This window comes from Urocampus carinirostris, chromosome 14 (genome assembly GCF_059441175.1).
Source record: "Urocampus carinirostris isolate Australia breed hairy pipefish chromosome 14, RoL_Ucar_1.0, whole genome shotgun sequence".
In the NCBI taxonomy this organism is placed as follows: Eukaryota; Metazoa; Chordata; class Actinopteri; order Syngnathiformes; family Syngnathidae; genus Urocampus; species Urocampus carinirostris.
In genome coordinates this window covers 7158155-7181218 of record NC_142362.1, presented here as the reverse complement: position 1 = coordinate 7181218, position 23064 = coordinate 7158155, and the positions used below count along the sequence as shown (strand labels likewise).

The following is a 23064-nucleotide window of genomic DNA, read 5'->3' as shown; positions in this document are numbered from 1 at the left end:
TTATTTTCTAGGCATTGTACATGTGATGGTTTCAATTAGCCCTGACTTAAAAAAACGGAGGAAACTTGTCTTCCAATCCTGTGCCAAAGAGAAATTATGAACAGTATCCATTTTGTGTTATATGCAGGGTTGGGTAGGGTTACTTTAACTGGATTACTTTCAATTACTTTTGGATTACTCCAATACAAAATATGCTAATAAAATGACTAAATTTTGTGCAGGCTTGGGGAGTAACAGAATACATGGAACGGCAAAAATGATGTTGGCAAGCTGTTTGGATTTATTTTCATTTTGTTTCTGTCGCATTTTATGTTAGTTTTGCCTGAGATCAAAGAGATCAAAGCCAGGAGAGAAAGCTTACCACGTGTTGTGAGTCATCATTTTATTCCTATTTAGTTTCTTTTGTCTTTTATTAGCATATTTGGTATTGGAGTCATCCAAAAGTCATTGAAAGTAATCCAGTTAAAGTAACCCTACCCAACCCTGGTCGCATTTTATGTTAGTTTTACCGGAGATCAAATAGATCAAAGCCAGGAGAGAAAGCTTACCACGTGTTGTGAGTCATCATTTTATTCATATTTAGTTTATTTTGTTTTTTATTAGCATATTTGGTATTTGAGTAATCCAACAGTCATTGAAAGTAATCCAGTTAAAGTAACCCTACCCAACCCTGGTCGCATTTTATGTTAGTTTTACCGGAGATCAAAGAGATCAAAGCCAGGAGAGAAAGCTTACCACGTGTTGTGAGTCATCATTTTATTCATATTTAGTTTCTTTTGTCTTTTATTAGCATATTTGGTATTGGAGTAATCCAACAGTCATTGAAAGTAATCCAGTTAAAGTAACCCTACCCAACCCTGGTCGCATTTTATGTTAGTTTTACCGGAGATCAAAGAGATCAAAGCCAGGAGAGAAAGCTTACCACGTGTTGTGAGTTATCATTTTATTCATATTTAGTTTATTTTATTTTTTATTAGCATATTTGGTATTTGAGTAATCCAACAGTCATTGAAAGTAATCCAGTTAAAGTAACCCTACCCAACCCTGGTCGCATTTTATGTTAGTTTTACCGGAGATCAAAGAGATCAAAGCCAGGAGAGAAAGCTTACCACGTGTTGTGAGTCATCATTTGATTCATATTTAGTTTCTTTTGTCTTTTATTAGCATATTTGGTATTGGAGTCATCCAAAAGTAATTGAAAGTAATCCAGTTAAAGTAACCCTACCCAACCCTGGTCGCATTTTATGTTAGTTTTACCGGAGATCAAAGAGATCAAAGCCAGGAGAGAAAGCTTACCACGTGTTGTGAGTCATCATTTGATTCATATTTAGTTTCTTTTGTCTTTTATTAGCATATTTGCTATTGGAGTCATCCAAAAGTAATTGAAAGTAATCCAGTTAAAGTAACCCTACCCAACCCTGGTCGCATTTTATGTTAGTTTTACCGGAGATCAAAGAGATCAAAGCCAGGAGAGAAAGCTTACCACGTGTTGTGAGTCATCATTTGATTCATATTTAGTTTCTTTTGTCTTTTATTAGCATATTTGGTATTGGAGTCATCCAAAAGTAATTGAAAGTAATCCAGTTAAAGTAACCCTACCCAACCCTGGTCGCATTTTATGTTAGTTTTACCGGAGATCAAAGAGATCAAAGCCAGGAGAGAAAGCTTACCACGTGTTGTGAGTCATCATTTGATTCATATTTAGTTTCTTTTGTCTTTTATTAGCATATTTGGTATTGGAGTCATCCAAAAGTCATTGAAAGTAATCCAGTTAAAGTAACCCTACCCAACCCTGGTCGCATTTTATGTTAGTTTTACCGGAGATCAAAGAGATCAAAGCCAGGAGAGAAAGCTTACCACGTGTTGTGAGTCATCATTTGATTCATATTTAGTTTCTTTTGTCTTTTATTAGCATATTTGGTATTGGAGTCATCCAAAAGTAATTGAAAGTAATCCAGTTAAAGTAACCCTACCCAACCCTGGTCGCATTTTATGTTAGTTTTACCGGAGATCAAAGAGATCAAAGCCAGGAGAGAAAGCTTACCACGTGTTGTGAGTCATCATTTGATTCATATTTAGTTTCTTTTGTCTTTTATTAGCATATTTGCTATTGGAGTCATCCAAAAGTAATTGAAAGTAATCCAGTTAAAGTAACCCTACCCAACCCTGGTCGCATTTTATGTTAGTTTTACCGGAGATCAAAGAGATCAAAGCCAGGAGAGAAAGCTTACCACGTGTTGTGAGTCATCATTTGATTCATATTTAGTTTCTTTTGTCTTTTATTAGCATATTTGGTATTGGAGTCATCCAAAAGTAATTGAAAGTAATCCAGTTAAAGTAACCCTACCCAACCCTGGTCGCATTTTATGTTAGTTTTACCGGAGATCAAAGAGATCAAAGCCAGGAGAGAAAGCTTACCACGTGTTGTGAGTCATCATTTGATTCATATTTAGTTTCTTTTGTCTTTTATTAGCATATTTGGTATTGGAGTCATCCAAAAGTAATTGAAAGTAATCCAGTTAAAGTAACCCTACCCAACCCTGGTCGCATTTTATGTTAGTTTTACCGGAGATCAAAGAGATCAAAGCCAGGAGAGAAAGCTTACCACGTGTTGTGAGTCATCATTTGATTCATATTTAGTTTCTTTTGTCTTTTATTAGCATATTTGCTATTGGAGTCATCCAAAAGTAATTGAAAGTAATCCAGTTAAAGTAACCCTACCCAACCCTGGTCGCATTTTATGTTAGTTTTACCGGAGATCAAAGAGATCAAAGCCAGGAGAGAAAGCTTACCACGTGTTGTGAGTCATCATTTGATTCATATTTAGTTTCTTTTGTCTTTTATTAGCATATTTGGTATTGGAGTCATCCAAAAGTAATTGAAAGTAATCCAGTTAAAGTAACCCTACCCAACCCTGGTCGCATTTTATGTTAGTTTTACCGGAGATCAAAGAGATCAAAGCCAGGAGAGAAAGCTTACCACGTGTTGTGAGTCATCATTTGATTCATATTTAGTTTCTTTTGTCTTTTATTAGCATATTTGCTATTGGAGTCATCCAAAAGTAATTGAAAGTAATCCAGTTAAAGTAACCCTACCCAACCCTGGTCGCATTTTATGTTAGTTTTACCGGAGATCAAAGAGATCAAAGCCAGGAGAGAAAGCTTACCACGTGTTGTGAGTCATCATTTGATTCATATTTAGTTTCTTTTGTCTTTTATTAGCATATTTGGTATTGGAGTCATCCAAAAGTAATTGAAAGTAATCCAGTTAAAGTAACCCTACCCAACCCTGGTCGCATTTTATGTTAGTTTTACCGGAGATCAAAGAGATCAAAGCCAGGAGAGAAAGCTTACCACGTGTTGTGAGTCATCATTTGATTGATATTTAGTTTCTTTTGTCTTTTATTAGCATATTTGCTATTGGAGTCATCCAAAAGTAATTGAAAGTAATCCAGTTAAAGTAACCCTACCCAACCCTGGTCATATGTTCAGGAAGAATATTTTTTACACAGTATTTGTACTTCAATGTTTGCGAGATAAGAGTGTTACCCAATTCAAAGAGTACCGGTCTTTGAAGTCTGATTAGTAAAATATGGCAACACTGTGCAGCAGCATAACTAAGACTATATGAGTTTCTCAATCTGTGTTCCAGATGTCTATTCGATACAATTTATAGGACCATCTTTGAACTGTGGTTATGTTATAAAATGCTGTTCTACGAAAGGAACATATATGTTTTATCGTAATCAGATTTCACTAAAGGTAGTTACAATTTAGGTCGTTAGCTAAAAGCAGGGTTGGGTAGGGTTACTTTAACTGGATTACTTTCGATTACCGTATTTTCCGCACTATAGGGCGCACCCCCAAAAAATAGTTGTTGGTCCTATATTTTCCATACATAAGGCGCACCGGATTATCAGGCACTACAATGGGAACGTCGACAAAACAGTCAGATAGTTCAGTCCAATTTATTACCCCCTTAACATTCCCAAAGCTTGCAAAGAAGCAAATACGTGTCTCAGACATATACGGAAACAGTGTCTGTACGATGTCACTCAAATGCATTGTTCCATGATTTGGAAGGTTAAAGTCTTGGGATTCAAGAAATGCCAACCATTCCTTAGTTTCTATTTCCTTTTTCGCTCGCAACTTTACTGTGCATAGGACAATAAACACTTGGAATTGAGTTGAATTCACTCAACTCATCACAGCAACATCAAGATCGTTCTAAAACAAGATACCGGGAAAATAGAAAGCCGCATAGCTCACCTAAGTTCTCACGTTCAATAATGATACGCAATCATGGTCTTCTTACAACCGTGAGTGTAGTCAATCAAGGAGAGTAAATTATTTACAAATACAGACTAATGAAACATGTTTTTTACGGCGTAGTCTAGCAAGCTTGCTATTCAGTCATCTTTTTTGGCCAATTGCAGGGTTTGTTTCGGCCCTCTAGCCAATCCGAGGCTCCGATTAACTTCAGCCAATAGCGATCGAGTTAACGGATGATTGACACATCTTTTTCGGCCAATTGCAGGGTTTGTTTCGGCCCTCTAGCCAATCCGAGGCTCCGATTAACTTCAGCCAATAGCGATCGAGTTAACGGATGATTGACACATCTTTTTCGGCCAATTGCAGGGTTTGTTTCGGCCCTCTAGCCAATCCGAGGCTCCGAATAACTTCAGCCAATAGCGATCGAGTTAACGGATGATTGACACATCTTTTTCGGCCAATTGCAGGGTTTGTTTCGGCCCTCTAGCCTATCCGAGGCTCCGAATAACTTTAGCCAATAGTGATCGATTCAAATGATGATTGACACATTGGTTAGCCAATGAAACGCCGGTATATAAATCCCAGCATACACTGCGGACTACTCCACGTTCGGGGGAAAATCGAGTCGGCGGCTGTTGCGTAAGTTGCGAGACCTTGCGATTTAATACTGAGCCATATATAAGGCGCACTGTGTTATAAGGCGCATGGTCAGCTTTTGAAAAAAATTAAGACTTTTAGGTGCGCCTTATAGTGTGGAAAATACGGTACTTTTGGATGACTCCAATACCAAATATGCTAATAAAAGACAAAACAAAGTAAATATGAATACAATTCTGACTCACAACAGTGGTAAGCTTTCTCTCCTGGCTTTGATCTCTTTGATCTCCGGCAAATCTAACATAAAATGTGACAGAAACAAAATGAAAATAAAGCCTGCACAAAATTTTGTAATTTGATTCATATTTAGTTTCTTTTGTCTTTTATTAGCATATTTGTTATTGGAGTAATCCAAAAGTCATTGAAAGTAATCAAGTTAAAGTAACCCTAACCAACCCTGTGCACACCACAGTTTATAGTCATGGTGTCACCCCGAAAGACCCCGTTTTTGTCAGGACCAGAACGGAGACAGGACACAGTTGCGATACGTTTCTCTCAGTTTAATCGGGAAGAAAGGAAAGAATTGCACACACCATCCGGTGGTCGCTGGTCGCAGGAAGCGATGGCGGTGTCGGGAACGGAAAAAAAACGGGTCAGTAACCGGGACAGAAGAGCAAAAACGTGGTCGGGATCGGCAATGAGTCGAAAGCCAGGAGAGGAGAGTAGACGTGGTCGAGATCAAAAAACGGGTCGAAGCCGGGAAACAGATGGGAGCAAAAACAGGAGTGAGTCAGGGTCTAAAAGCTTGCCTAGAGTAAACTGAGGTTCGCAGATGGACTGACAACAGGTGACAGATAGGAGTGCGTTTAAATAGTGACAGAGAGCCAATTAGAGTATGAGGCAGTTGGCGCCATAGGGGCTGGCACTGGTGAAGCATATCGGTAATCATGACAGTGTTGGCTGTATATCCCTTTAAATGGAAGCTAATTTAACAAATTAAGCTCATTGTTGAGACAATTTATGATGAAAACTCACAAAAAAAGTCTATGGACGCTCATTATGACGTTTGCCCTGTGCATTTCCGACGGATTGTAAAAAGCCAGCAAAAGCAGACGTCGTTGGATCAGTTTTTCAGGAAACGTGAGACAAAAACGGTAAATGAATAATTGTATTAATTCATTTGTTCTTTGATTGTTTTTTTTTTTTTACATTATATGCGTCTGGTTTTCTCAGACGCACTCTCTCTCTCTTCTTCCATTTTTCTCTCGCTCTCTAACCCTCTCTCTTTAACACTCTCTGTCTCTTTTTCTCTTTCTTTGTTCCTCTCTGTCTCTTTCTCTGTGTGTCCTGAGTGTCTTTTTTACCTTCTTTTGCTCTCTCTTCATTTTCTCTCTCTCTCTCTCTCTCTCTCTCTCTCTCTCTCTCTCTCTCTCTCTCTCTCTGGTTTTATGTTTATTGCGCGGTCATCTGATTCTAACATGTGTTTTTTCATGTTCTGATGGTATTTCATGATTTATTGAAAAAATATACGGACGCTCTCCTATTTAGTATTCAATCAACGGCACGGTGGCTAGTGTGTAGCCCCACCTTGTAGAAGTTCAGGGTTCAAATCCAGCTACTGCAGCCTCCCCGTGTGGAGTTTGCATGTTCTTCCCACATTTCAAAAAAACATGCATGTCCGGTTACTTGACCGGTCCAAATTGTTCCTAGGTGTGATTATGCGAGTGAGTTGCAACCAGTTCAGGCTGTCCCCAGCCCACTGTCCGAGGACAGCTGAGATGGGCTCCAGCACCCCCATGACCCTACTGTTGATAAGCGGTGCAGATAATGGATGGATGGAGGGATTTAATCAACAGACTAAAGTGTCATGATTACTTTGGTGCCAACCGCCGTGGGTTCTGATTGGCTCCCTGTCACTATTTGAACCCTGTCCTGTCAATCCCCTGTTGTCAGTCCGTCTGCGAACCTCAGTGTATACTAGGCAAGTTTTTTCGACCTGGATTCCCACCTGTCCCGTTTTTGCTCCCGTCTGTCTCCGGCTATGACCTGTTTTGATCCTGACCATGTCTACTCTCCCGTCCCGGCTTACGACCTCCCTTGTCCCCGACTACGTCTACTCTCCCGTTCTGGCTTGCGACTCGTTTCCGACCCCGACCACGCCTTGCTCTCCCAGTCCCGGCTACCGACCAGTTTTTCTGTCCCTGACACCACCATCGCTCTCCTTCAGTAAAACTTGTGGTCCTGTTTCCGTTCTGATCCCGACGTAAAGCTATCGATCTCTGTATCTCCTTTCAAGCCATTTTTATATCTACTAAAAAATGAGACACTCCTTCAGAATTCACATATTTTATTCACTTCAACACTGAACAAACATTTTCGAAATGAACCATTTCATAGGAACCGTTTTTAACCCGGAGACCCGCCATACAGAAAAACACATCGAAGGCAGAGGTCGTCTGTCGGGTTGTACGCTCGTGAGAAGTGAGCCACTCTCGTCATGTTTTCAACATATATGTACACCGTTGCAGTACACGCTAAACACTAAACATATGTTTTTTTTACTTCTTAAATACTCTTCCAAAGAAAATTTGCCTGGCACAATGCAACAAACGGATTTCACTGAGTTAAAACAAAAAAAGAAAAGAAAATTAAAACACCGTCACCCCATACTGGCTCAAACACATACAATTTGTTTTGCAAAGTTCCAAAAAAAACATACACTGATGACAGTTTTTCCCGTTTCGGGTATTTACAGACAATACAGAATACACGGCTCCGAAAAGTAGATTGTCATCAACTGCAGCAAAAGTAAAGCACACATCTCCGATTTTTAATCCTTTTCTTCTCCGGACATTGTCACTGCAACCGTGGACTCAGTAACTGCTTTCGAAATCATCCCCTGCGTTTTCCATCCTTAAAAATAACCGTCTTTGATTAAAGCCAGAGACATTAAAAAAAGAAAATTAGAAATAGCACTTTTGCGATCCTAACCATAATAACAGCAAGAATGACAATAATGATAATAATAATCATAGATAAAGATAGCAATAAATAGGGTTTGTGAGGTTTAAGTGCTGGGAGGTGTGGTTAGACAGGAGACTGTGGCCACCAATTAGAGAAGGGGAAAAAAGGGGGGGTGGGCGGGGCCGAGGGTGCCATGTTTAAGATTGACTACCGCTTGTAAAGTGACTGATTGCTCGGCTGCTGAATATTTGCTCGAGTTACCGCCATTTTTTTTTAGATTCTTCTTTGAGTTGAGAGTCTCTTATTGCCACATGCTTGACTTTGGTGCAGCAGCAAGATCTGTTTATGGTGTCTTCCTGTGGTTTCTTAATGAAGCTCACAGTTCAGTGGGACCAAGCCCGACCTGAAATTCGGCTTCTCTCTCGCTGACTTTCTTAAAGAAAACATCTTATTTTTCCACCTGTCATCGTTCTTTGTTTCTTTTTCTTCACAATTAAAATACTGAAATTCGGGTTTTTTTCGGGCTCGGTCTACATCAAGTTAATTAGTTGGGCTCGGCTGGGCTTTAATACTCGGGCTGTTGCGTTGGTGCAGCAACAAAATCTGTTTATGGTGTCTTCCTGTGGTTTCTTAATGAAGCTCACAATTTGGTGGGACCAAGCCCGACTTGAAATTCGGCTTCTCTCTCGCTGACTTTCTTAAAGAAAACATCTTATTTTTCCACCTGTCATCGTTCTTTGTTTCTTTTTCTTCACAATTAAAATACTGAAATTCGGGGTTTTTTTCGGGCTCGGTCTACATCAAGTTAGTTGGTTGGGCTTTAATACTCGGGCTGTTGAGTCGAGAGTCTTTTATTGCCACATGCTTGACTTTTGTGCAGCAGCAAAATCTGTTTATGGTGTCTTCCTGTGGTTACTTAATGAAGCTCACAGTTTGGTGGGACCAAGCCCGACCTGAAATTCGGCTTCTCTCTCGCTGACTTTCTTAAAGAAAACATCTTATTTTTCCACCTGTCATCGTTCTTTGTTATTTTTCTTCACAATTAAAATACTGAAATTCGTTTTTTTTTCAGGCTCGGTCTACATCAAGTTAGTTGGTTGGGCTTTAATATTTGGGCTGTTGAGTTGAGAGTCTCTTATTGCCACATGCTTGACTTTGGTGCAGCAGCAAAATCCGTTTATGGTGTCTTCCTGTGGTTTCTTAATGAAGCTCACAGTTTGGTGGGACCAAGCCCGACCTGAAATTCGGCTTCTCTCTCGCTGACTTTTTTTTTTTTTTTAAATCTAATTTTTCCACCTGTCATTGTCCTTTGTTTCTATTTCTTCACAATTAAAATGCAGAAATTCAGGGTTTTTTCGGGCTCGGTCCCTTACATCAAGTTAATTGGTTGGGCTTTACTACTCGGGCTGTTGAGTTGAGAGTCTCTTATTGCCACATGCTTGACTTTGGTGCAGCAGCAAGATCCGTTTATGGTGTCTTCCTGTGGTTTTCTTAATGAAGCTCACAGTTCAGTGGGACCAAGCCGGACCCGAAATTCGGCTTCTCTCTCGCTGACTTTCTTAAAAAAAAACATCAAATTTTTCCACCTGTCATCGTTCTGTGTTTCTTTTTCTTCACAATTAAAATACTGAAATTCAGGTTTTTTTCGGGCTCAGTCTACATCAAGTTAATTAGTTGGGCTCGGCTGGGCTTTAATACTCGGGCTGTTGAGTTGGTGCAGCAGCAAAATCTGTTTATCGTGTCTTCCTGTGGTTTCTTAATTAAGCTCACAGTTTGGTGGGACCAAGCCCAACCTGAAATTCGGCTTCTCTCTCGCTGACTTTCTTAAAAAAAACATGAAATTTTTCCACCTGTCATCGTTTTTTGTTTATTTTTCTTCACAATTAAAATGTAGAAATTCAGGTCTTTTTCGGGATCGGTCCCTTATATCAAGTTAATTGGTTGGGCTTTAATACTCGGGCTGTTGAGTTGAGAGTCTCTTACTGCCACATGCTTGACTTTGGTGCAGCAGCAAGCTCCGTTTATGGTGTCTTCCTGTGGTTTCTTAATGAAGCTCACAGTTTGGCTGCACAAAGCCCGACCTGAAATTCGGCTTCTCTCTCGCTGACTTTCTCAAAAACAACCATCTAATTTTTCCACCTGTCATTGTCCTTTGTTTCTTTTTCTTTACAATTAAAATGCAGAAATTCAGTTTTTTTTCAAGCTCCCTTACATCAAGCTAAGTGGGCTTAGCTGGGCCAGGCTTTAATTAATTCAGGTTTTTTTCGGGCTCGGTCTACATCAAGTTAATTGGTTGGGCTTTAATACTGGCTTTAATACTTGGGCTGTTGAGTTGAGAGTCTCTTATTGCCACATGCTTGACTTTGGTGCAGCAGCAAGATCCGTTTACGGTGTCTTCCTGTGTTTTTTTTTAATGAAGCTCACAGTTTGATGGGACTTGATAACATAGGATGGAGTTGGTTTGAGGATGGGACTAGGCAAGGATACTACATACCCAAAATTTTCATAAGTGCTTGATAGGACTGGTTGTAGAGGTGAGATCTTCAGCCTGAGCCCGACCTAAGCCCGACCTGAAATTCGGCTTCTTTCTTGCTCACAACTAATTTTCCACCTGTCATCGTCCTTTGTTTCTTTTTTTCCACAATTAAAATACAGAAATTCAGTTTTTTTTCGGGCTCGGTCCCTCACATCAAGTTAATTGTTTAATACTTGGGCTGTTTTTTGGAGAACTGATCTTACCTCTAATTGGTGGTAATTCTCAGGGACTATGTAAAATAATCGCTGGGTTTTCCCATGCAGGGATAGCGACACAAGCGTCTGTCCTGAGGTTTTTCGAGGTCTTGATTCTGTTCGAGTCGCTTCTGGCCACCAGAGCTTGACTGTGCTGCTCAATCTCAAGAGAGGAATGCAATTGTCTTTGGCTTAAGCTGATCCTACCATGCCGACTGATTTCTAGGAGCTCTTGAGTTTCTTTTTACTGACCACATGAGCTGATTTACTTGAGGTGGTTGGCATTTACAGTGCCCATCAATCATTTCTTGATATCTGACTCCAGTCCCCAGTGTTTGGTTATCGATCCCGTCTGTCTCATCCTGTCTGATATCTGACTCCAGTCTCCAGTATCGGTCTCTGGTATCCGGTACCGCCTGTCTCAAAGTCTAAAATTGTCATTATGAAATGTTTTGGGCCAGTGGTTTGTGGTTCCTGTGCCTACTTCAGCTGTACATTTATACCGCACTCCATTTATAAAAACAATAATCAGTTTTGTTGTCTTTCCCTTCTCTTGTCTCCTTGTTTCTCGGACGTAATCTCTACCTCTGGTAGTCAGGCTGCTCTTTGGGGCTGGAGGATGAACTTCCAGGAGCCAGGGAACCACCAGGACGGTGTTGACTCTTGTCCTTGGCCTCCTCCTGGACCAAGTGGTTCCCGGAGGAGGACTGGATAGAATTGGAGCACGTTTGAGGCTTGTTCAGTCCTCCTGCACTACAGTTCCCCTCGGACTGGTAGATCTCCTCCGCCCCGTCCTCGCTGGACTCGGGATCTTCTGATCCCGAAAGCAATTCTTCTTCTCTGTATTCGCTGACATCCACGCCCCCGCTGGCGGTAGCACCCTCGCTCAGTTCCTTGAGGCGGCCGTGATGCTTGACGTGATAGCGTTGGTTCTGGAAAAACTTGATGATGGTGTGCTTGGGAAGGTCCAGCTGTGCTGACAAGGTGTGGATGGCTTCTTGGTCTGGGTAGAGTCCAACATCTTGAATAAAGCTCTGCAGGATGCCCAATGCTTCCAAGGAGATCTAAAATGTATGGAGTATAAGAGAGGATTTAGCCACAGGGTCTTAAAATTAATCTAAGCTTCAATTCCATAGCTTATGAATGACCTGTATTTTAAGTTGACGATATCTGTGTACCGTAAATTCCGGACTATAAGCCGCTACTTTTTCCCCAAACCTTCAACCCTGCGGCTTATTCAGTGATGCGGCCAATTTATGTAATTTTTCTAACAGCCGCCAGCGGCGCTCGAGTAAAAAAGGTAAGATTTACACCGGTGGAATATATGTGCAGAGGAAGACTGCAACTTCTTAAATTAGCGTAGAACATATCCTCATCATGCAAATTGCAAAAAGGAAAGGCACATGACGTAGCTTTCAAGCTAAAAGCAAACGAGCAGTCCGATAAAGAAGGAAACAGAGCTACTGCACGTAAACTTCACTTTGCGAGTGTGTTGCTAGCGTGTTTTTGAATAAGGGAACGTGGGACGACGTCTATATGACAAAGTCTCTTTCCCATACTGGGGAAGACGACTTTGAAGAGGTCAGTAATAAGGCGGAAGATGAGGACTGTTTACTGTGCTTACTACAATACCATATGTTTTTTTAACAGAGCTGTTTACTGTGTTGCGAGCGTGTTGCTAGTAGCGTTTTGCTACCCTTCACAGGCACGGTTTGGGATGAAAGTTATAATATTATAATGAAAGCTTTGAAAACTCTCTCGGTGTACCGTCTTTCTATGTAAATATGTGTAACCGATGTATAATATGTATTTGCACCTGTATATTTTTGTAATGTATTTATTTGAGACGCTTATTCTGATATGTTTTGCAAATTAAAAAAGAGGGGCGGAGCAAACGCGGGCTGACGGGAAGTGGGGTAAAGGTGAGTGAGACCTGTTGTCGCGGCGGACAATAGTGGATATATATTTTCCCCACCCTTACCTTTGGAAATATGGACTTTTTTTCCTTGGATTATTTTAAACGGGCACCCGGACTCTGCAGGTCTGCATCAAACCTTAAGTACCGGTATCATTTTCTGTTCATTTTGCCAGCTGTGGTTTTTGGACTCTGTACTTTACAGTTACAGTCGCGGGACTCAAAGCCGGGTTTGGGCTAATTTTATGATTGTGTTACATGTTGTAATGTGGGCGCATGCGGCTTTTATACAGGTGCGGCTTGTGTTAGTACAAAATCGGTTTTCCTCTTAAAATGCGGTGGGTGCGGCTTATAATCAGGTGCGCTCTATAGTCCGGAATTTACGGTATTGTTTGTTATTGATACATCCATTACAACCTGGTCATCCTTTTTACCTATTTTATGTTTTATTTTATATTATACTTTAATTATCTTATATTTTATTTTTTTGTTAATGCAACATACATAATGGCCTGGTCATCCCTGAAGGGGGATCACCTTATGTGTGGTCCCTTCTCAAGGTTTCTTCATTTTCCTCATGTTGAGGTTTTTGAGTTTTCCCTTGCCCTCATGTTGGTTTTAGATCAGGGGATGGTGTCATAATAGTCCGTAGTTTGCCATAATCTGTGGTCTGTGCAGCCCTTTGAGACTCCTTGTGATTAAGGGCGTCACAGATAAACATGACTTGACTTGACTGAGGTTTTTGAGTTTTCCCTTGCCCTCATGTAGCTTTTAGATCAGGGAATGGTGTCATAACAGTCATTTCTTATACATTCATTTCATGCATAATGTTACATTATTTTTAGTGATAATCGATTAAAGCAACAACAAAATTCTAAAGAGCCGTTTGGTAGCTGAAGTGAACGGCTCTCTGTCGTGAGCATAGCTGTAAAAGCCGGTTCTCTGAAAAGAGACAGAATTCCCATCACCAATAAGTTACGCCTTGGGACAGGTGTGAGCAAATTACGGTCCGCGGGCCACATGTGGCCCGGCAGGCTTTTTTATCTGTTCTGCCGACCAAAAATTTGAAATATGACCCAAAAAATAATAGTAAATAAAGTACTACTAATAAAAACTGGCCCTTTTGTGTGATTACACAATTTCTACCACAAAAATACTACAAAATTAACAAAAAACTAAATATCAAATTTAGCATTTAAAACCTGGGACCAAATATATGGTTTTGCTTTCATTCTGAAAAGAAAAAAAAACAGAGGAAATACTCCAAAAATACTGCTACAGTAATACTATAATACAAAATACAACTACAGAAATATGACACTAGGATCAACTACAATAATATTACAAAAAAATACGAAAGAAATACTACAAAAGACATTCTACAAAAATACTACTACAGTAATACTAAAAAATAAAGGCCAATTCTTTAACCCAATACGGCCCATCACTCCAGATAATTGCCCACCCCTGCCTTAGGATAACAGGCCAATTAATACGTTTTTTTCACATATTTTCCCATGTAAAGTCATATAACATTTTTGTACGTGGAAAAAATAGATAAATAAAAAACTTGTTATTTTGTCCCACATAGTCTGTTTAGCTGTGAGCAAATAGATGGTGTGTGGTGTTTGTAAAGATTATTATCACTTAACAAGGGAATCACAATTATTAAGGGGAGCAATTGGCTGAGGTTGACACAGGTATGGAATAACCTCCTGTGAACCATGGAAGAAGAACCGGCATCCTGTCATAGCAGCAAAAGCAGCGGTACTGATATTTAATACAGTGGAACCTCAATTCTCGACCATAATCCGTTCCAGAACCCTGTTCGAAAACAGATTTGTTCAATCACTGAAATCGTTTTTTCCCATTAAAAGTAATGTAAATCGTTTTAATCCGTTCCAACACCCTCAATGTTTACCACGAACGTAAACATGAAGCTAACGCAGGCTAATCGTACGTTCGCGTTAGCGTAATCTTCCGTACGAAAGATTACGCTAACATGAACGTGTAAAAATTAAAAAATCAGGTCGTTTACACGTCATTTAGCACTGGGGTCTCCACAACAAGTGGTGAGCGGTTAAAGGATAAAGAAAAGATTTATGAATAGGATTTCTTATCTTTGTGGTGGTCTGCAGAAGCCATGCTCTATTCCCTCGAAAGAAGGGAATCTCGCACATCTTCTTCATATTTTGCTATTATTTCTTTCTTAAATGCAATAGTTGTACGCACTACTCTTCTTTTCTCACCTGTAGCAACTTTGCCGCTTGCACCGACCTTCTTCGGAAGCATAATTAGGGGTTAAAACACTCCGTTCACCGATATTAATAACGAAAGCAAAAAAGGAGTGCGCGCTCACGTGACAACAGTTCTTCACGAGGGGTGGGGGCAATCTACACCCGTACGCCGCTCAGTATCGCCCCTAGCGTACCGGCGTTCGAACTCCGATTTTTGGAACGAAAAGCGAAGCAAGAATTTCTCGAGGCGTTCGAAAACCGAGGTTCCACTGTGCTGTATTTTACTAAATCACTCATGAATATTATATTCAACCCTCAAATGGGTGATGCTTTTACTTGCTTATCCGATATCTTAATTATAATAATAATAATAATTTCCTTTGTATTGTCATTCTTTGTAACATTGTACACAGAACGAAATGTCGATACACCTGACCCGTTGTAGCGAGCCGATGCAGCCGCAGCCAACAGAGGGCGCCGCCATTTTACCAATTAGGTATGACTCGGCCGAGGCGCGAACCAGCGACCTCCCAGTCTCAAAGCGGGCACACTACCATCTAGGCTACTGAGCTGGTAGAGTACAGCATTGGAATCAGTTATTATTTTTGGCCCAAGTAGAATACAAGGATTTGTTTTTTTTTTGCATTCAATTTCTGTCTCATTTAACTCTTTGTTTGCCGTGTAATTGTTTTCATTATAACTATATTTACGGTATGATTTGATGGTCTACAAAGGCACATAGTTATAATAGATCTAGCTTATTGATTTTGTCTAAAAAATGCATCATATTGTTGCCTTTAAAGTTATAAATCGTACAAGTTTAGAAAAAGCCTTATTCGTGCTTACCTTTGTGCGCAATCTCGGTTTCTTGTTGCTGCCCGAGCTCCCGGTTGTGCCCGGCGCCCCCCCAGGGGCCGACACGACGTTGTGTGGCCCCTCCTCGTTAGCGGGAGATGATAAAATCTCTTCCCTCATTGGAGACGAACGGTGCTCTTTAATTTGGGTCGGGGGTGGCCTGTGGAGTGCCTGTCGAGAAAGGCAGAAGAGCTAATGAATGGGGCGCAGTGACCCCTGATCAAGAGTACAGCAGAATATTTACAACAGGGGTCTCAAACTGGATTGACTTGGGGGCCTTGGGAGAGGTTAGGCCAAATCTGGTTTTCCACACAAAAAATGTGCTTCACATTTTCCAACAGCGGCCTTGCAGCCATGTAAGACGCTAACCTGCTTATTGGGGGTATTAGGGGTTCAGTGTCTTACCCAAGGACACTTTGACATGTAACACGGACGAGCCGGGATTCGAACTGGGATCCCTTGATCCCAAGATGAGCGCTCTACCTCCTAAACTACTGCCGCCCCCAAAATAAGATCTAAAGATTAAAAAAAAAAACATTAACCCCCACAATTCGTGTCCTACTCTTGGACATGAGTGGGGTCGAGAATTAGTTGGGGGAAAACATAAAAATACTAATGGATGTCATGATTGCTGATTCTGGGAAGCTGTCAGACTGTCATGCGAACCTACGCTTTCAGCTAGGCAAGCTCCGTACCTTCCGACAATCTCCTGCCCGTTTTTCTCCTGCCTGATACCTGTTGCCGACCTGTTTCTGGACCCGTTCCTGCCCTGCTCCTCCGTCCCGATCATCGACCTGTTTCACCCTGTTGCCTGCCTGATACCTGTTGCCGACCTCTTCTCTGGACTCGTTACCGCCCTTGCTCCCCCGTCCCGGCTATTGACCCGTTTTACCGCTGCCTACGACTATCCTCGCTCGACGCGGAAGTGCCACTATCAGCTACCTGTGTCCGACAATCATCGGATCGTGGAAGCAAGCACTGCTCTCTTTCTCAATAAAACTGAGTAAAAACGAACGCTATTGGGTCCTGTCTCCGTTTCTGGCTTGTGACCAATGGCATCATGTCATAAACATGTTTAATGAGGAATACGTTTTTATTGTAAATAACCTTTTATTGACACTTGACTATTATGGCACCATTCCCTGATCTAAAACCTACATGAGGGCAAGGGAAAACTCAAAATCCACAAGTTAAGTCAAGCCATGTTTATTTGTGACGCTCTTAATCACAAAGTGTCTGAAATGGCTGCACAGACCAAAGACTATTTCAAAATACTGACTATTATTATACCATCCCCTGATCTAAAACCAACACGAGGGCAAGGAAAAACTCAAAACCTTAGTCAGGTCAAGTTATTTGTGACACCCTTAATCACAAAGTGTCTGAAAGGGCTGCACAGACCACAGATTATTGCAAACTACAGACTATTTATGTTCACTGTCGAGAAACTTCACGATGAAAAAGGCACAGAACAAACTTTAACCAAGTTTCACCAAGAAGCTCTAGCAAAGCACCTAGAGCACGATGATTGGTTGAGCAGTAGGAATGGGCGGAGCTAAAGTCAGGGCAAGCAAACTCTTTCTCATTTCCCCAGCGCCATGTGCACTGAGGTTAAATAATTGGTATCCTCATTTGCAATATTTTGTGACATTTTTACGAAAGGACTCTGCTTGCACCTTGTTTTGAAAACATTATTTAGGACAAAAACACTTAAGTAACTGTGGGAGGGAGACAAATTTTAGCTGGTATATTATGGGACATATAGATTTTATTAAATCATGTAAAGTCACACAGTGATATAAAATGTGCTGAAGAATTTACGGATTTGTTGATTTTTGTCTTTAAAAAATATGGAGTGGCTCTCTTGGGGGAAAAAAAATCAAAATATTTTTGCTTTTATTGCTCTTTGGATCAAAAATGTTCCTGACCCCTGATTTAAATTGAGACTCAATGACACTGTTTGTGTCAGGAACCAGACCGGATCAGGACCCAAACGCGTGACGTTCTCACACTAGCCTTTTATTTTACGGGAAATGGGGAGTCATGCACGTGAGACAGTGGTCTGAAAGACAGGAAGCCAGAGACCGACGAGATCCAATTACCCGAGTTGATATCGGACAGCTGGGGTCGATACCGGATAGGACGGGATAGACAGGATAGATAATGAATCAGGAAACTAAACAGGACAAACTAGACGGGAACGAAAACTGGAAAGAATAATAAACAGGACAAAAATAGACGGAAACAAAACCCGGGAACCCAAATTAAATAGGACAAAATAAACGGGAACAATACCGGACAGGAAATACCAACAAGACCTAGTCGAAACCCACGTCTTGCGGGGCAGAGGTTCGTTGACGGGCTGACAAAGGAAACCTGACAGCGCTGAGCTTAAAATAGACAGAAAGCCACTCTGTCAGTTGGCCGAGCTGAGAGAACAGAGGTTGAAATTTCCATTTCTCAGTTTTTTCCTTGTAAAAATAATACAAAATATCGAAATCGTTTGGTTCCACTTCACCGTTGTGTCTCAGATGTTGTCGATTCTTGGAAACCATTTTCAGTTTCTCAGCTTTTAAAGGCTGAAATGCGGCAAAGCGAGGGCGTTCACAGTCCACAGTGCGTCACGCACCATTAACTCTCCCGACAGTCTAACTCTCATGTATCCATTAAAACTCCGACCTAATGCCACGAAGGGCGGCCATTTTGACTCGACACGTCTCTTAATTATTACAAACCTCCGCGCAGTCAAAGTGACAAAGTGTATCTTCCGCCAATGATTACTTGCAATCCATAAAAGAACTTCATTTGAGGACTAGGATGGATTTATTGGTACATTCCAAATTAGAGGAGAGCGTTATGACATTCTTCCCACATGGATACACAGGCGCTCTGTTTTTGTTATTGGAACAAGTTTGTCATCGCTACTAGAAATTGCCCGACGGGATGTACTGTGGTCGTGTAAAACTTTTAATTTCTAATTAGGAAAGTTTTTTAGTGCACTGAGTGGTGTTTTTCATGTGTTTTTTTTCCGAAAAAGTAATCCAACGGAGTAATTCAAGCAGTGTGCCGTGAGACTTTTGGATTACTCCAATACCAAATATGCTAATAAAATACAAAAGAGTACAGGCTTGAGGAGTAACGGAATACACGGAACGGCAAACTCCTATCTGTCACCTGTTGTCAGTCCATCTGCGAACCTCCGTTTACCCTAGGCAAGATTTTCAACCCTGACTCACTCCTGTTTTTGCTCCCGTCTGTTTCCCGGCTTCGACCCGTTTTTTGATCTCGACCACGTCTACTCTCCTCTCCTGGCTTTCGACTCATTGCCGATCCCGACCAGGTTTTTGCTCTTCTGTCCCGGTTACTGACCCGTTTTTTTCGTCCATAGACTTTTTTTGTGAGTTTTCATCATAAATATTTACCTCGTACTCTGATTGGCTCTCTGTCACTATTAATTTCATTTCGTTTCATTTCATTTCGAACCCACATCTATCCGTCACCTGTTGTCAGTCCATCTGCGAACCTCCGTTTACTCTAGGCAAGCTTTTCAACCCTGACTCACTCCTGTTTTTGCTCCCGTCTGTTTCCCGGCTTCGACCCGTTTTTTGATCTCGACCACGTCTACTCTCCTCTCCTGGCTTTCGATTCATTGCCGATCCCGACCACGTTTTTGCTCTTCTGTCCCGGTTACTGACCCGTTTTTTTCGTCCATAGACTTTTTTTGTGAGTTTTCATCATAAATATTTGCCTCGTACTCTGATTGGCTCTCTGTCACTATTAATTTCATTTCGTTTCATTTGATTTCGAACCCACATCTATCCGTCACCTGTTGTCAGTCCATCTGCGAACCTCCGTTTACTCTAGGCAAGCTTTTCAACCCTGACTCACTCCTGTTTTTGCTCCCGTCTGTTTCCCGGCTTCGACCCGTTTTTTGATCTCGACCACGTCTACTCTCCTCTCCTGGCTTTCAACTCATTGCCCATCCCGACCAGGTTTTTGCTCTTCTGTCCCGGTTACTGACCCGTTTTTTTCGTCCATAGACTTTTTTTGTGAGTTTTCATCATAAATATTTACCTCGTACTCTGATTGGCTCTCTGTCACTATGAATTTCATTTCGTTTCATTTCATTTCATTTCAAACCCACATCTATCCCTCACCTGTTGTCAGTCCATCTGCGAACCTCCGTTTACCCTAGGCAAGCTTTTCAACACTGACTCACTCCTGTTTTTGCTCCTGTCTGTTTCCCGGGTTCGACCAGTTTTTTGATCTCGACAACGTCTACTCTCCTCTCCTGGCTTTCGACTCATTGCCGATCCCGACCACGTTTTTGCTCTTCTGTCCCGGTTACTGACCCGTTTTTTCCGTTCCCGACACCGCCATCGCTTCCTGCGACCAGCGACCACCGGATCGTGTGTGCAATTCTTTCCTTTCTTCCCGATAAAACTGAGAGAAATGTAACGCAACTGTGTCCTGTCTCCGTTCTGGTCCTGACAAAAACGGGGTCTTTCGGGGTAAAACCATGACTGTAAACTGTGGTGTGCACAGGGTTGGTTAGGGTTACTTTACCTTGATTACTTTCAATTACTTTTGGATTACTCCAATACCAAAAGAAATGAAGAAAATACATTGAAATGGTCAGTAAATGTTACTTTTATGTGAGGACCAGAACAGAGACAGAACCCACTTGGGTACGTTTCTCTCAGGTTTATTGGGAAGAAGGGAAAGGATTGCACACTCGGTCCGGTGATCGCTGGTCTCAGGGAGCAGGCTGCTCAGACGCGGAAGTGGTATTTCCGTGGCGAGCGATGGCTATGTCGGGAGCGAAAAAAACAGTTCAGTTGCCGGGACGAGAGAACAAAAACGTGTTCAAGATTAAAAAAAAACGGGTCGAAGCCGGGAAACAGACGGGAGCAAAAACAGCAGTGAGTCAGGGTCGAGAAGCTTGCATGACCCGGAATTCCAGTCAGGCATAAAATGTCAATCATTACGCTCGGGTTCAGACTGGGCCAGGCTTCTCCCTCTCTGACTTAAAAAAAAAATCCACCTGTTTGTGTTCCTTGTTTCTTTTTCTATGTGGAGTATCAGCATGATTGATTCCGCCCCCCTCTAGCGTTAGTTAGAATAGAATAGAATAGAATAGAATTTACTTCTATTGTCATTCTTTGTAACAATGCACACAGAACGAAATGTCGATACACCTGCCCCGTACAGTTTAACTGTAGCGAGCCGATGCTGTGTTTTGTCAGGACCAGAACGGAAACAGGACCCACTTGCGTTACGTTTCTCTCAGTTTTATTGGGAAGAAGGGAAAGGATCGCACACACGATCTGGTGATCGCTGGTCGCGGGGAGCAGGTTGCTCAGACGCGGAAGTGGTATTTCTGTGGCAAGCGATCGCGGTGTCGGGAGCGGGAAAAAACAGGTCAGAAGCCGGGACAGGAGAGCAAAAAACGTGATCGGGATCAGTAAATGGGTCGAAGCCAGGAAACATACAGAGGTGAAAACAGGAGTGAGTCAGGGTGCAAAAGCTTGCCTAGCGTGAACTGAGGTTCACAGACGGACTGACAACAGGTGACAGAAAGATGGGGGTTTACATAGTAACAGCGAGCCAATCAGAGTCTGAGGCAGTTGGTGCCAAAGGAGCGGGCACAGGTGCCTCGCATCAGTAATCATGACATTTTTATAGAGAACGTGCAGGGAAATTATTATGGAATCACTCCATTCTGAGGGAAAAATATGGAAACAATGCATTTTGAGTAGAAATCAGGACACAGCTAGTCTATTGGGCATCTGGATTAGATGAAGTCTACTCGTTAGTCAGCAGTTAAAAACAATGCAGTTATCACACCTTGGAGAGGTCCTGGAAGAATCATGCCTCCAACAAGAACAGAAAAACAGAATTGTCAGACTTCTTGAAGAAGGTAACCCTACTTGTATGGTTGCCAAAGATGTGGGCTGTCCACAGCCAGTTCTATCAAAGATTGGGACCAGGTACAAACAGCATGGGAAGGTAGTTCTAGTCAAGTGTACTGGTAGGCCAATGAGGACATTTAGGGGTCAAGGCAACCAACTAAGGGCCAAAACAGAAAATGTGACAGAACCATGCCAAATCGCCTAAAGGAAATGGGATTTTCATATACGAACGCTAAAAGGAAACCATCGTTGACACAAAAAAACAAGACTGCAATAGGCTAAGGAGAGGCAATCAAGGACTGTGGATGACTTATCACTGGTTATCTTCAGTGATAAGTCACGAATCTGCATTAGACAAGATGCCGGAACCTTTGTTTGGTGCCGGTTTCATGTTGAAAACAATATTGTGCAGCATTTTCCCGGCTTCAGTACGCCCATCCTAGAAGTTTCATCTTATTTTGCATGTATTTTTTAATTGATTTCAAAGCAGTATGACAATTGAGGCAAGTGTATTTTTCACTTGGATTGGTGTTGTTTGTTTTATGGTGGGTTGGTTCAGGTGTAAAGCAGCATTTACTCAACTATTCAATTGGATACATTGTTAACGCATTCAAAGCCTAATATGAAAATCATTTTTGTTCCATTGTGATTATAATTTGTAGGGTCGGCTACAAGGCAGCACGGCGGCGCAGTGGTTAGCAAGTGTGCGGCACAGTTCTGAGGTCATAAGATCAAACCTTCCTGTGTGGAGTTTGCATGTTCTCCCTGTGCTTACTTGGGTTTCCTCCGGGCATTTCAGTTTCCTCCCACATGCATTCCCGGTTAATTGGTCGGTCCAAATTGTCCCTAAGTGTGAATGAGCGAATTAGTTGTCTGTCCCTGTGTGGCCTGGGACTGGCTGGCAACCAGTTCAGGGTGTCCCCTACCCACTGCCTGAAGGTAGCTGGGATGCACTCTAGCATCCCCGCAACCCTACTGAGGATAAGTGGTGCAGATAATGGATGGGTAGGCTACAAATATAGACTGAATGATAAATTATAGTACTGAAAAAAACTGAATATTCTGGGTTGACATATTTGAACAGAACACATAAAGTCTGAATCAACCAACCTGAGTTTGACATACCTGGTCTTAACATATGCCATTCCTACATTGGACCATTAACTTATCCGGTGAGGTGAACCGGCTACCCTTGACTAGGTTTTGGACAGTTTAATGTAAAAAACCCAACCTAAATTTGGAAACCTAACTACAATGAAATGAAATGATTTGCATTTCTATAGCGCTTTTCAAGTCAATGACTTCCCAAAGTGCTTTACAATGTGCTCCACATTTCCCAATAGCGGCCTTGGAGCCATGTAAGGCGCTAACCAGCTTATTGGGGGTATTAGGGGTTCAGTGTCTTACCCAAGGACACTTCAACATGTAACACGGACGAGCCGGGATTCGAATTGGGATCCCTTGATCCCAAGTCGAGCGCTCTACCTCCTGAGCTACTACCGCCCCAATGCAACCGAGTGGAGAATGATGTTTACAGGAACAGCGGGGAACCGGAACAAAGAGCTGATAAGATAATCAGCACT

At 41.8% G+C, this 23064-nt stretch overlaps 1 protein-coding gene across 2 annotated transcripts in view; it reads right to left on the bottom strand.

Moving 5' to 3' along the window:
• Positions 1-9743: 9743 nt before the first annotated feature.
• The window catches only part of satb2 (SATB homeobox 2), a 112357-nt gene continuing 99036 nt past the window's right edge, over positions 9744-23064 (bottom strand). Inside the window, exons 13-14 of one of the 2 annotated variants that reach the window (XM_088352546.1) lie at positions 15561-15761; positions 9744-11626 (exon numbers count right to left, since the gene is read on the bottom strand). In XM_088352546.1, coding sequence (XP_088208672.1) covers positions 11144-11626; positions 15561-15761 — 684 coding nt within the window. In that variant the 3' untranslated portion in view covers positions 9744-11143. The remainder of the gene's footprint in view (positions 11627-15560; positions 15762-23064) is intronic. The other variant, XM_088352547.1, reaches the window with a different exon arrangement.